General features: G+C 46.6%; 1 protein-coding gene across 2 annotated transcripts; it reads left to right on the top strand.

Moving 5' to 3' along the window:
• The first annotated feature begins 10,249 nt into the window (after positions 1–10,249).
• LOC111143306 (interferon alpha inducible protein 6) lies at positions 10,250–13,384 on the top strand. Of its 2 annotated transcripts, XM_022496959.1 has the most exons (5): positions 10,250–10,301; positions 11,257–11,357; positions 11,703–11,786; positions 11,869–12,018; positions 13,130–13,384. In XM_022496959.1, exons 2-5 carry the CDS (start codon positions 11,288–11,290, stop codon positions 13,234–13,236), a joined length of 411 nt encoding a protein of 136 aa, XP_022352667.1. In that variant the 5' UTR covers positions 10,250–10,301; positions 11,257–11,287; the 3' UTR covers positions 13,237–13,384. The 2 variants fall into 2 exon arrangements, with proteins under 2 accessions (XP_022352667.1, XP_022352666.1); XM_022496958.1 differs by lacking the exon at positions 13,130–13,384 and having other exon boundaries at positions 11,869–12,227.
• Positions 13,385–14,229: the final 845 nt, after the last annotated feature.

The raw sequence follows: 14,229 nt of genomic DNA, 5'->3' as shown, positions 1-14,229 counted from the left end.
GGTCCATAAATGCTATTGATTGGTTCTATTATTGAAATAACAAGTTGAAATATTGAAATAACAACTTACTAGTTGAACTGCTGTTATCTAAACTCAGAAACCGAAGAGACACAAATAAAAGTTTTGAAATATCCTTCAATATCGGAGACCTGACACTACCACCATGCTTAGATCCAAGCCCTGTGTTTTAGAGAACCCCGCATCACCACATACATCCGTGCTTCAGGATTTGGAAGTTCAGCGCTAGCACAGCACAGCCCGAAATCATAAACATCTAGGACTAGCACAGTTCATGTCCCAGGGAATGATCCTAAACTCTTGGGTCGTGTGTTCCCAAAACAAAAGTGAATTGTGTTGATCGCTGTAGAAGTTTACAGGGGGGTGTCACTGCTAACATCAGAAAACAGACACTGCTTCAGAGTCTGCAGAAGGCTGAAAGAACCAGCTCAGGCAAGGGAACTGACAGATTCATTGCCTTGCCAAAGCTTTCCTCTCTGATGGCATGAAGTAATAAATCATGGCACACCAAAGTATCATTTTCCAGTAGTGCCCAGTGTCCATTTTCTTGTTTCTCTTCCAGTTTCAATTCCAAATGGGAGGTACTCATAAATTACCTTGGCATTCACAACAGTTACACATGGCAGCTGGGGGATGTTTTCCAATTGAACAAATCTTATCACTCATCTGGGTATGCATAGATCTAGACGTAACATGTGTGAGGCATAGTACCAATTCTTTCTATTGGCATCTAGATGGATATTAAACACTAAAAGGGCAGAAAGTTTTATTTTAAAAAAATTAGTAAGACTTGATAGAATTTTCAAAACAAAAATGTATCAACTTTATCATTTTATTTTTTAAAGTATTTATTTAGGGGCGCTTGGGTGGCTCAGTCATTGGGCGTCTGCCTTCTGCTTAGGTCGTGATCAAACCCCACATCGGGCTCCCTGCTCCACGGGAAGCCTGCTTCTCCCTCTCCCACTCCCCCTGCTTTTGGTCCCTCTCTTGATGTGTCTCTGTCTGTCAGATAAATAAATAAAATCTTTTTTTAAAAAGGTATTTATTTATTTATTTAGAGCACAAGTGTGGGGAGGGGCAGAGGGAGAGAGAGAATCCGAAGCAGAATCAGACTCCATGCTGAGTGTAGAGCTGGATGCGGGGCTGGATGCCATGACCCTGAGATCATGACCTTAGCCAAAATCAAGAGTCAGATGCTCGACTGACTGAGCCACCCAGGAGTCCCTTAAATTTTCATTTTTTTTTAAAGATTTTATTTATTCATTTGACAGATAGAGATCACAAGTAGGCAGAGAGGCAGGCAGACAAAGAGAGAGGAGGAAGCAGGCTCCCCACTGAGCAGAGAGCCCAATGCGGGGCTCTATCCCAGGACCCCGAGATCATGACCTGAGCCGAAGGCAGAAGCTTTAACCTGCTGAGTCACCCAGGCACCCCTAAATTTTCATTTTAAAAGTCATATTAATGTGTATATTTGCTTTTTATTTTTAATAGATGACTTAAGTATTTTGGAGAGTGGGGAGTCTTGCTTTTCCCTCTGCCACTCCCCCGCTCGTGCTCACACGCACTCTTTCTCTCAAATAAATAAATAAAATACTTTAAAAAAGAAAGAAATATTAGAGTGCACTTGTGATGAGCACCAGGTGTTGTATGGAAGTACTGAATCAGTATCTTTTATCCCTGAAACTAATGTTAGGCGGTTAGGCGTGACAGAGAAGGTCCAGAGCAAATGCCGGCCATAGCCTGGGAACCACCCCAGAGGATTAACAGCCACACGTTCAAAGCCAGCTCTAAGGGCTAACAGAATAGGAAAGGCTGCAAGGGGCCTTCCAGGAGGAGCTGAGCACGAGCATGAAAGGTGCAACTACACTGTACGTGAACTAATTGGAATTTAAATACAATCTTAAAAAAAAAAAAGATTAGTAATTTTGGTGAAAAAAGTGAAGAAAAATATATTCTAAGTGTGTTAATGCTCTTCAGCCAAAGACCACTGGAATCACACCTATAGATAAATAAATTGGGATTTATCACCCATTGCGATGGGGGAGAATAGACACATGGGGAAACATGGATGTTACAAACAGATCCTTTTATAAGATCTGGACTAGGGTTGAATGACTTGGGGAAAGTGTAAGATAGTGAGGGGTTGCTCTCACTCTGTGGGTGTCAGAAGGCAAGGGCAGTTCTATGATTGGGAATCTCAATACACAAATCATTTTTTTTTTTAAGATTTTATTTATTTACTTGACAGACAGAGATCACAAGTAGGCAGAGGGGCAGGCAGAGAGAGAGGAGGAAGCAGGCTCCCTGCTGAGCAGAGAGCCCGATGGGGGGCTCAATCCCAGGACCCCGAGATCATGACCCGACCCACTGAGCCACCCAGGTGCCCCTCAATACACAAATCTTATCCATAGGGAGACAAGACTAGCATGAGGGTAAAACTAATTGTTAAGAAGTAGCAGTCATGGGGTGCCTGGGTGGCTCAGTGGGTTAAAGCCTCTGCCTTTGGCTCAGGTCATGATCTCAGGGTCCTGGGACTGAGCCTCGCATTGCGCTCTCTGCTCAGCAGGAAGCCTGCTCCACCCCCCACCGGCCTACGTGTGATCTCTCTCTCTGTCAAATAAATAAGTAAAATCTTAAAAAAAAAAAAAAAAGTAGCAGTCACTCATTTTAGCTAAGGGGGAAAGGGTAGCTTGATATTCTGAGGGAGGCACAGTGATCTTGTTGCTATCTGTGCTACAAGAACGTATGAAGTGTCCTCGTTTTGTCTAATGTTATCACGATCTCAGAATAAACATGTAACCAGTTGAGTATTGGTATTCTGTGAGATCATTTATGTTCAGTAATGTGGTCTAGCTGTGAGTTACAGGTCAGCCCTTTTTTCTCACTCTTTTATATGGAATAAATATATAACAATTTATTAATTATGTATATTTTTGTATCCCTTGTCCAAATATTTCCAGTCCATCACTAGAACACCCAGATATGTAATGTGATCATGAAATGCCTTCATTGTGATAGACTTTCGGTCCCTTAAAAGTTATAAGTCTACACATATTTTTTATTTTGTCATTTTGGTATATAGAGAGAATATATTTTATTTTATTATTTAGTTAATTTTAAGTAGGCTCATGGAGCCTACTTAAACATGGAGCCCAACATGGGGCTTGAATCCACGAACCTGAGATCAAGACCCGAACGCCCAACCAACTGAGCCACCCAGGTGCCCCAAGCTAGAATATATTTTAAATTATATGCTGTGTCTTCATTTAGAGTTTTAAAATATTTAGATGTAATAGGTGCACCTCTATTTATACCTTTGTCCTAGGCTCTATAGATGTGCGTGGTGGGCATATGGTTTTCACTTAACTCATGCTACTTTTGCATCAGAACTCACCACCCAGGCTTAGAAACAAACAGATTCAGAGAAAAGGGATATTCAAGATACCTCCAGAGTTCAAGCCCTTCTCCCATCCCTGTTGCCAATACTCTGGGTCAAGCCACCCTAATTTCTTACTTGGTGTGGTGGAATTTGTATTCTGTCAATTTAGCTAAGCCGGAAATATGTTTCCCAGAATTCCCTTTCTTGTGTAGCTTTGGGAGAGAATTTGCCAGAGAGGAAGATTTAGGCAGGATTTGGCAGAAGAGAGACTGTAGCCATGCCTAGTCTTGGAAGGCTGATACAGAGTCAGATGCTGCTGTAGCTCATGCTTGTTTTCCCTGATCTGCTATCTCCCCTTGTCCGTGTAAGGCAGTAGCCAGACCCACAACTCCTCCAGCAACCCCCGGTTCTCTGCCTTCTGCTTCTCCAACTACAAGTTGAAGTGTGTGTATCGATGAAGGGCATCAGCTTCTATTGCTACTCCTCAAAATTGGAGGCTTGGAGGTGTGGAAAGACCAAGAAGAGATCTAATTTTTCCTTGTTGGTTCCAGTTCACCTTCAGAGGTCCAGTTTGACCTTGACATCCACCACTTCATGTCCATCTTTCAGAACACCCATGTCTCGGATCTGTCTTGTTGACTCCTAGCTCAGCACCAAATACACAAGCAGCAGCCTGTGTCATCTGTTTAACCAGCCCTCGTAATTGTATCAAGTTAAATACCTATAATAAATCCCTCATTTTATACTGATCCTAATGGTTCTGTTTCTCTGATAGAACCTCGATTGATACACCTGGCCTTTTGCAATTGACTTCTGGGCAGCCAGATTAATCCTGCTAGAACCATGTCACTCTGGTCAAATCCTTCCAGAAGCTTCCCACCTCAATCTAAGAAAATGCCAGTCTTTTTTTTTTTTTTTTTTTTTTTAAGATTTTTATTTGACAGGAAGAGTAAGAGTACAAGCAGGGGGAGCCGCAGAGGGAGAGGGAGAAGCAGGCCCCCTGCTGAGCAAGGAGCCTGGTGTGGACTCAATCCTAGGACCCTGGGATCATGATCTGAGCCAAAAGCAGACGCTTCACCAACTGAGCCACCCAGGCACTCCATAAATGCCAGTCTTTATTCTCACTGTCCCAGACTCAGTTTGGGTGTCTTCCAGCAGTCCCTATCCTTGCCTCATCTCCAGACATTACCAGATGCCTCAACATCGTGGGGAGGAGGCAAATGCTAGTCCTCGGCATGAATTCAATGAAGCCTGCTGTAGTGGGAAGCACAGAAGCTTTGGCACTCATGTCTGACCCAAGTGGACCCATGAAGCTCTGCCTTGCCCAGAAACAGCCCAGTGGAACGAATTCACACGATTCCAAAATGCAGACTGTTAAGACCCTGTTGGTGCCATGAGACCAGAGAGTGAAAAATTGCTGAGAGATAAATTCCTCATGCCTCATCCTTCTTATGGACTATTCTGAGACACAGTGGCTCTGTGTGACCTCTTTGAAGCGATCCCATGTGACTGAGCAACTGGCTTTGATTTTTGTGGGACTCTGGCCAGCGAAGTAATGCACTAGCTTGTATCTTTCCTTCCTTCTCTGTTTCACTTCTCTTTTTCCCTAGCTGTGGGGATCGCAATTCCCGAGAAAGCATTATCATACACCCTTAGATTTGGGCTCCGTTTTCTAGGGAACAGATACTGATATTTAGTTCCAGAAGAGGTCCTAGAAAACAGACCTTCAGGGTATGATTCTGTGATAGTTTTTCTCATGTATGTGGAGGCAATAGGGATCTCATTGCTGGTAGCAAATGGATTGATATCCTTGGCCTTTGGTTGTTAACAAGGATGAAACCTTTCTCTTGTGTTGAAGGGAAGACTAAAAAAACAAAAACAAAACAAAACACCCCAAAACCAAAATAAAAACCCACAAAAAACCACATCCAGGATCAGGTAGATTGTAAGTGGCACAGTTGCAAAGGACTCTATTTTTTTTAAAGGTTTTATTTATTTATTTGACAGAGAGAGAGAGAGAGAGGGACAGCCAGAGAGGGAACACAAGCAGGGGGAGTGGGAGAGGGAGAAGCAGGCTTCCGGCTTGGGGCTCCAGCCCAGGACCCTAGGATCACGACCTGAGCCGAAGGCAAATCTCAATGACTGAGCCCCCCAGGAGTCCCCGAAATGACTCTGAATTTGTAACTTTAGTAGGTCTCCTACGTCAGAGTCAAAGTCCTGACAGGGAAAGAATTGGACCCTGAGACCTGGGATAGAGACATTAGGGCAGACAAACCTAAGAATCTTTATCTCTCAAATTCTCCTGAGTTTTCCTGGGGGGTAGAGCAGATCCCGCCCTCTTGCCAAGGAAGAACAATTTTCCCAGACTGCGCAATAATCTTACATGAAGCAGATGCCTCATAAGATGACATTTATTCTCCTCAAGACCTGCTTCCATCACCTCCTCAAATAACCGGGGTCAGTTTTCGGCAAATCCTGAGTGGGGAAATTTAAGTCCTGAACTGGAAAAATAAGCTACACATCAAAGGAATCAAAAAATATATAGTTAATATATATGGGAGAGTTAATATATATAGGAGAGATCTTGGGGGTTTTAGAAATGGTTGTGAGGGGGCAGGTATGGCAGAACGTAAGACTGGCTAATAGGGATCTCATCATCGTAGACCACTGTCCCATAGTTCAGGCTTCAAAATTTTTTTTTTCAAGATTTTATTTTTGAGGGGCGTGTGGGTGGCTCAGTGGGTTGAAGCCTCTGCCTTCGGCTCGGGCCCAGGGAGGGTCCTGGGATCGAGCCCCGAGTCGGGAATCTCTGCTCAGCAGGGAGCCTGCTTCCTCATCTCTCTCTGCCTCTCTGCCTACTTGTGATCTCTGTCTGTGAAATAAATAAATAAATAAATCTTTAAAAAAAAAAGATTTTATTTTTGAGTAATCTCTACACCCAATGTGGGGCTCAAACCCAGAACTCCGAGATGAAAAGTTCATGTTCCACTGACTGAGCCAGACAGGCAGCCCACAGTCTTCAATATTCTTGCAAGGATAGCTAGATCTCAGGGGCGCCTGGGTGACTCAGTTGGTTAAGCATCTGCCTTCAGCTCAGGTCGTGATCCTGGGGTCCCAGAATTGAACCCTACATGCGGCTCCCTGCCCAGCGAGGAGTCTGCTTCTCCCTCTGCTCCTCACCCCATTTGTGCTCTCTCTCCTTCTCTCTCTCTCTCAAATAAATAAATAGAATCTTTAAACAACAACAACAAAAAAAAAAAAAAAAGGGAAAAAGGGATAGCTAGACCTTGTTGCTGGTAGATAGTTTCCAAAGATGGTCACCATCAATTCCTTCCCTTCCTCTATATATGTGCCACACTTCACAGCAAGAGACGGAGTCTGTTTTCCTCTTCTCCTTGAATCTGGACTGGTCCTGTGATTTGCCCTAACTAACAGAATATGGTAGAAGGACACCGTTCCAGTTCCAGACCTAAACTTCATGAAGACTGGCAGCTTCCATTTCCTCCCTCTTGGAAGCCAGCCACCATGTAAGACCCACACTGAGACCCTCTTACTGTGAGGAAGTACAATTTAGCCATGTTGAGACACCATATTACAAGATGACTGGGGAAACTGTGTGGCACAGTCAGTTAATCATCCAAATCCAACTCTTGGTTTCAGCTCAGGTCATGATCTCAGGGTCATGAGATCAAGCCTCACACTGGGCTCCATGCTCAGCATGGAGTCTATTTGGGATTCTCTCTCCTTCTCCCTCTGCCCCTGCTCCCTCCGCTCCTTCTCTCTCTCTCTCTCTCTCTCTCTCTCTCAAATACATAAATCTTTCTCAAAAAGAGATGACTGGGGGCACCTGGGTGGCTCAGTGGGTTAACCTCTGCCTTCGGCTCAGGCCATGATCTCAGGGTCCTGGGATCAAGCCCCGAATCTGGCTCTCTGCTCAGCAGAGAGCGTGCTTCCTCCTCTCTCTCTGCCTGCTTCTCTGCCTACTTGTGATCTCTGTCAAATAAATAAATAAAATCTTTTTTTAAAAAACAAGAAGGATGACTGATCAGTCCACAGGGGTTCCATCCATCCCAGCTGAAGTGCCATTTACGTACGTGAAAAGGACATCTTGGACATTTCTTCTCCTAAAAACACCTGTAAATACCACACGAAGCATATGGACACCCAACTAAGCCTAGCCCAGATTGCAGAATTGTGAGAAATAATAAATTGTTTGATTATTTGTTTGATTAAATAATTGTTGTTTGAAACCTTTAAGTTTTTTTTGGGGGGGAGGGTTGTTACTCAGCAATAAATAATTGAAATATGGTCTTAATACTTTGCAAGGATGGTTCTTTAAAGCAGGATGGTGGCCTACAATAAATCAAGTCAAGATCCTAGAATTTCCATGGTAGAGTATTTAAGAAGGGGTCAGAAAGTTTGAGGAGGTGGAAATGTAAGATCCAAGAACTCAGCACCTAACTATGTTCTCTAAGAGGGGCCCAGAGGATACTCTCTTTACCGAAGCAATGAGGGATTCACTGAGAAATGGACCTCAGCATCTCTGAGTAGCTTAGTGGTGTCTGTCTTTGGTAGGCTGAGATGAAGAGTAAAAGATGTGGCCATGGAACTGGCATTCCCAATATGAACAGTAATGTTGGGATTCCAGAATGGCAGAGGTGACATCCAAGGCCAGGTGACTATGATTACTGTCATGGGCAGCAAGGCCAAAGTGACAATGAGGGTGCCTTGCTCTGCAGGGATCTATGGCAAGTTGACTATGGAGATGGGATGGATGGACAGGTGACTGGGTAATTCTCAATTTTGATTGATTGATTAATTGATTGATTTAAAAGATTTTATTTTGGGGCGCCTGACTGGCTCAGTTGGTTAAGCAACTCTTGGATTCAGCTCAGGTCATGATCTCAGGGTCATAAGATCAAGCCCCCCATTGGGCTCTATGCTCAGCATGGAGTCGGCTTGAGATTCTCTCCTTCTGCCCCTCCCTCCCCCCACTCTCATGAGTGCACTCTCTCTTTCAAATAAAATATTTTTTAGAAAAAAGCTTAAAAGATTTTATTTGTAAGTAATCTCTATACCCATCATGGAGCTTGAATTTATAACCCCAAGACTAATAGTCACATGCTCCTTGCCAGGTGCCCCCTCTCAACTTTTATATCACTAAAAAAAAATCAAAAGGCACCTGGGTGGCTCAGTTGGTTAAGCGTCTGCCTTTGGCTCAGGTCGTGATCCCAGGGTCCTGGTATCAAGTCCTGCATGGGGCTCTCGGCTCAGTGGGGAGCCTGCTTCTCCTTCTGCCTGAAACTCCACCTGCTTGTGCTCTCTCTCTCTGTGTCAAATAAATAATAAAATCTTTTTAAAAAACCAAGAGTTGATAAGTGGAAGACTGACATTAGCTGCCACAATGGAAAATCACAGACCCTCATCCAGATCTGAGATCTAAGTTCACAGAACGGAACACCTTGACTGCAGTAGAGGTCATGCCCCATTAAGGAACAATTCTGCAGTGAGTGATACCATAGTTACATATAGTAAATATTCCTCCTATCCTTTCCCAAAGGGATCTGTTGTCGTTTGCTGGGGTAACTGTGCATTGGAAAGAGAAGAATATTCACCATTTTCAAAAGATTATTAAAGACATGGAGTCTGACCTGACACAGAAACTAAGAGACACAAAATACCAACATCGCTTTCTGGTTAGAGTGGGGACTAACGGAGGCCAGGTGATAGATGGAGTTTAGCCTAAATCCAATGGATTACATGATCCTGCAGAGACAATGTGGCTGGAGGCTGTCCAGCCAGATGGTCATATGTCCCATATTGTGGATGTCAACTAGGTTCTGAACTTAGCAACTCTATTACTTTGCAAAAGACCCATTTTAAAATGGCCATGGTGGCAAAGACGGAGGCTATGAATGGATCCCAAAACTTGGGCTCCCTCTCACCAAAGTTAATCCAGCAATTGCCAAGAAATAACCCAGCAGGGAACAGTAGGCTGCAGTTAACTGTAGGCTGCATAGGTCGGGGAGAATGGCCAGCCACCTGGTAGCAGGTCAGTTACACCAGCCCCCTTCCGCTTTGGAGAAGGCTATGATTCATCCTTGTTAGAACTGCTGTGTACTCCAAACATGGATTGCATTTCTTACCCATTGTGCTTCTGCAAGCATTACTATCCAAAGGTTTAAAGAATTCTCAATCTATTACCAGAACCAGAGGACCCATTTTATGACAAAGGTTGTGTGCCAATGGCCTCATGCACATGGCCTGCACCAGTCTTACCATACACCCATCACCCAGAAGCAGCCAACCTGAGAAAACATGCAATCGAATGACTTCATTTCCACAAGCTTAAATCTGCTCTGCAGAGTGAAGATTATAAACAATAGATGATATTTTGCAGGACTGTTGTGGGACAGGAAAGAGATCATGTGCATAAGGTATTTTACATAGGCCCTGCTATGCAGAAAGTGCTCGATAAATGGGTAGGCATTATTATGAACTGAATTGTGAAAGGCTTCTGCATCCCAAGAGGAGCTAGTGGTTGGGCTTCATGAGGCCCAATGGGGTCGTGGATCCCACGGTAGCATGATCTGCTTTGAACACTCTTAGCTATTCAGAAAGTCCCTGGCTTCAATTACGTGTTTCTGCCCGTGGATATCGCAGAGATGCCGTCACTGAGCAAACAGAGCTGAAGAAAAAGGAAAAAGAAAACCGAGGGTGAGGCCAGGAAATGGAAACTCGGACTGGGATTGGTCCGCCGGGGGGGGGGGGGGGGGGGGGGGGGGCGTCCAAATGTGATTATAAAAAGCCAGCCTTCAGCTGGAGAGCTGTTGCCTCACTGCTGTTCCCATCTAACGTCGGGCTCTGGGAAAGAAAGGAAGATTCACCTTCTTCCCCCTCCAAGGTAAACCCAGAAGCTACGAAGTGTGAATATCCAGCTGCCAAACTCTGCAAGGCTCCCTGCCTGTGAGCCTCATGCCCCAAGAGCCAGGACACCCATTCCTCAGGGAGGCTATGCCCCTGGGTCCCTTGTAGTGCCATGGGCTAGGACTGGTCCCAGGAGATGGGTTGGGGGCTTTTAGGGGCTTGGGGTACAAAACCCTAAGAGGCACGAGACTTAGGTCATAGGTACCAACTCAGCAATCTGTGGCCTTAATTAACACTGGCACTTCACTTCTTTGGCTTTAGTTGGTCATCTGTAAAATGGAGACCAAGCTACCTTACCTGCCCAAAGGACTGGACGATTCCTGAAACCCCTTTTAATGTAGGATCTAAGGTGACAGTGAGTTCATCTTTGAGGATAGACGAAGTTACCTGGAGTGGTTGTTAAAAGTATGGGTTTGGGCATCAGTCAACTGTGGGTTCGAATCCAACTGCCACTTCCTAGCTGGGCAGTCTTAGGAATATTACTTAACCTCTCCCAGTTTCAGCTTCCTTATCTATAACACATGATTGAGAACAATGGTATCTGCCCCATGGGGTTGTTATGGGTATAAATGACCTTGTGCCATAAAGTGCTAAGTCCTCAATATATGAGAGTTTATTCGTTTTTAATTGAAGGAAAATTCATTGAGCTGACAAAGATCACATTAGAGGTGAGTGTGGGGGGGGCATATGTATTTTCCTATTCTGTGCCATAATGTTTGAATTCTGACAGTCTTGAGTGTGTGTCTAGGCTGTACAGTTTGCTGTGTTGTTGCCACGAGGAGATTAAAAGCTCGCGGCTCCTTAGAAGGGTCCTGGGCTCAATCCAGAGCAAATCGCTGCTTTTTATGGATTCGCCCCAATAGAACGGGGAAACCACCGAGCAGGTCCAAAAGGGCTCTGGAAACCATCTGGTCCCTCTCCCCCTCCTCCAGGCCAGTGACAAAGCCTACGCGTGGCGCCACCATGCGGCAAGAGGCGGTATCGCTCTTCCTGTGCTACCTGCTGCTCTGCGCCTGCGGCGGGGTGGAGGCAGGTAAGGATCCCCGCACCTGGGAGGGCTGTGGGATAAAAAAGCCCACAGAGTTTCGGAGTCCCGGCAGAGAGTCTCAGGATCCCTGGTTCCCAGACGAGAAGGGCCATTACGATGGCCAGCTCCGGGTCGCTGTAGCCAGGGTCCAAGATTCGAATCCCCACCTGTCAATTTCTCCGTTCCACCGAAAGGTACTCTCGGTGCCAGTTCTGCGCCAGGCACGGCGCCTCGGGGGAGATCTCTTCCCTTCAGGGAGGCTCCCCGAAATGGAAGGATGGGGGTGGTTTTGAGCATCCGGCACAGAGTAGGGAACCCTGCTCCCCATTCCACCTTGTCCCCTCCCGATAGGCAAACGACAACGGAAAAAAGACGATTCGGAAGGCGAAGGCTCCGGGTTATGGGGCGCGCTGACCTGCATGGCTGTCGGAGGAGGTGGGTCCGGAGGGCGCAAAGCCCGGGAAGGTGGGGCGCACCCCTGTCGCGGGCTCTCTCTCATCACCTCTTCTTCCTCCAGGCCTCCTGGCAGCAGGGCTGCCCGCGCTGGGCTTCCTGAGCACTGGCATTGCCGCCAACTCGGTGGCCGCCTCCCTGATGAGCTGGTCGGCCGTGGCAAACGGAGGCGGTGTGCCCGCCGGGGGGCTGGTGGCCACGCTGCAGAGCCTCGGTGAGTGGGGACGCGGGACCCTCCTGCGGGGATGCCAGAGCCCGGTAATTCTAGGAGTCGGGTGTTCTTACAATCTCCATCCTGCAGTGGGGAAACTGAGGCACCGAGGGACTGAGTAATTTACTTGAGTTCTCCCAGTGAATTAGCACCAGAGCCAGGATTCGAACCTCGTCTTATGCCTCGCTTTTAACCACAAAGGCCAGGTGCCTCACTGATGCTTTGGCCAAGTCACAACAAGCCTCAGTTTCCTCATCTGTTAACAGGGATGACCATCCTCAATATAACATTTTATGAATCTGCTCAATCAGGGAACCAGATTGGCAAAGAAAGATGGTGGAGAAGGGTGCCTGGCTGGTTCAGTTGGTAGAGCATGTGACTTTTGATCTCTCGGTTGTGAGTTCAAGCCCCATGTTGAGCACAGAGATTATACTGAAAAAAATTTTTTTTAATTTTTTAATAAAAAAAAAATACATTCGCTGCTCGCTCTTTCTTTTTCTTTCCCTCACTCACTCTCTGAGGCCTCCAAAATCCTAGAGAAAAGTTGCCCCTGGCAGACTCCCCTCTGCCTTCCCGAATCTTCCATCTGCTCTCAATTCTGGATGACAAAAGCTCAAAGAACCAGCCCAAAAGAGAATGGAGTCCTTCTCGGAGGGGGCAGAAGAGAAGACACAGATCAGGCCACACCCCAGCTGTGGGAGGTGAAGGGTGTGGGCAAAGCTAGGAACAGCCCTGTGCTGCTGTAAGATGCTTGTACATGCCACAGGCTTGCGAGGAGGATGAAATCCCTTACTAGTGAACCCCCAGTCCCCACAGGGAGGTCTCCACTGAGGTGGCTGTTGTTAGCATTATTAGTAACACAGTGTGCTCACTGCAGATGTGAAGGGAATGAGCTGTTATTTGTGTATTTTCCATCTCTGAAACACATCTCTGATTTGAGATGGCAAGTCAAGGGGGAACTAGGATTCACTTTGCAGAAGTCCTGTCCGGGCTCGGGGCCCCTGTTTCTCGAACTGGAAACGAAGAGGTTGGACTTCACTAATGGTCTCCTGGCATTTGGATTCCCAGGTTTGGTGCCTGGGCCCCAAGTGACCTGGTGATGTTTGCTTCCTAGGGGCCAGTGGTGGCAGTGCCCTCATGGGCAAGATTGGTGCCTTTCTGGGCTACACCGTCCACAGACACCTGGAAAACAGCAAGGAGGAGGTGGAGGAAGAGGAGTAGCCAGCAGCAGTCGGGAACCCACTCCTTCCCGCCGTAGTCCAGAGCTTTCTCTGTCACACTCCTCGGTGACGGAGTAAAATTCGATCAGAAAACGCTTTGCCGGGGCACCTGGGAGCCTCCGTCTTCTGCTCAGGTCATGATATCAGGGTCCTGGGATCGAGGCCTGTGTCCGGCTCTCTGCTTAGCAGAGAGCCTGCTTCCCCCTCTCTCTCTGCCTGCCTCTTGTGATCTCTGTCTGTCAAATAAATAAATAAATTCTTTAAAAAAAAAAAGAAAGAAAGAAAGAAAGAAAACAAAACGCTTTGCCCTGGGGCACTGGGGTGGCTCAGCCGGTTCAGATTCTGCCTTTGGCTCGAGTCATGATCCCAGAGTCCTGGGATTGAGTCTCACATCAGGCTCCTGCTTGGTGGGGAGCCTGCTTCTCCCCCTCCCTCTGCCATTCCCCTTATTTATGTGCTCTCTCTCACTCTATGTCTCAAATGAATAAATAAATAAATAAAATCTTAAAACAAAAACAAATTTCGCCCTTCTGTGAGTCACCCTTGCTGTGAGAAGCCCAACAAGATCTGCCCCCTGATTTGCCTTCTCCACACACCTCCGACCCCTTCTCCCCTGCAGCCAACCACAGCTTCCTGGACCGCAACCAGGTGGTTTTGTCTCTGGGCCTCAGCACGTGCTGTTCTCTCTGCCTCAAATGTCCTTCTGAAGCTCATAACCCAGCTGAGACAGCCTCTCCTCTGGGATTCCTTCCCAGCAGAGTCTTCTGCCACAGCGAGAGCACTTGGGCTCGATTTCACAGGGTGCCTGGGGAGGCAGAGCTCAGTCTGTTCTCAGTGGGAGAAGCTTCCAGCTACTTTTCTGATTAGGCAGAGATGGAGAAGCCTGATCTCCATTCTCTGAGGAAGCACAGAGTGCTCTCCCTTAGATGGAGACTCTAAGGCCAGGGAACAGCAGCTTTTTGAGGGCTCGGCCAGTTCTCTTTCCCTCCGAGAA

The sequence above is a fragment of the Enhydra lutris genome, unplaced genomic scaffold, assembly GCF_002288905.1.
Source record: "Enhydra lutris kenyoni isolate GAN:26980312 unplaced genomic scaffold, ASM228890v2 scaffoldscaffold9, whole genome shotgun sequence".
Taxonomy (NCBI): domain Eukaryota; kingdom Metazoa; phylum Chordata; class Mammalia; order Carnivora; family Mustelidae; genus Enhydra; species Enhydra lutris.
This window is presented reverse-complemented; position numbering and strand designations above follow the sequence as displayed.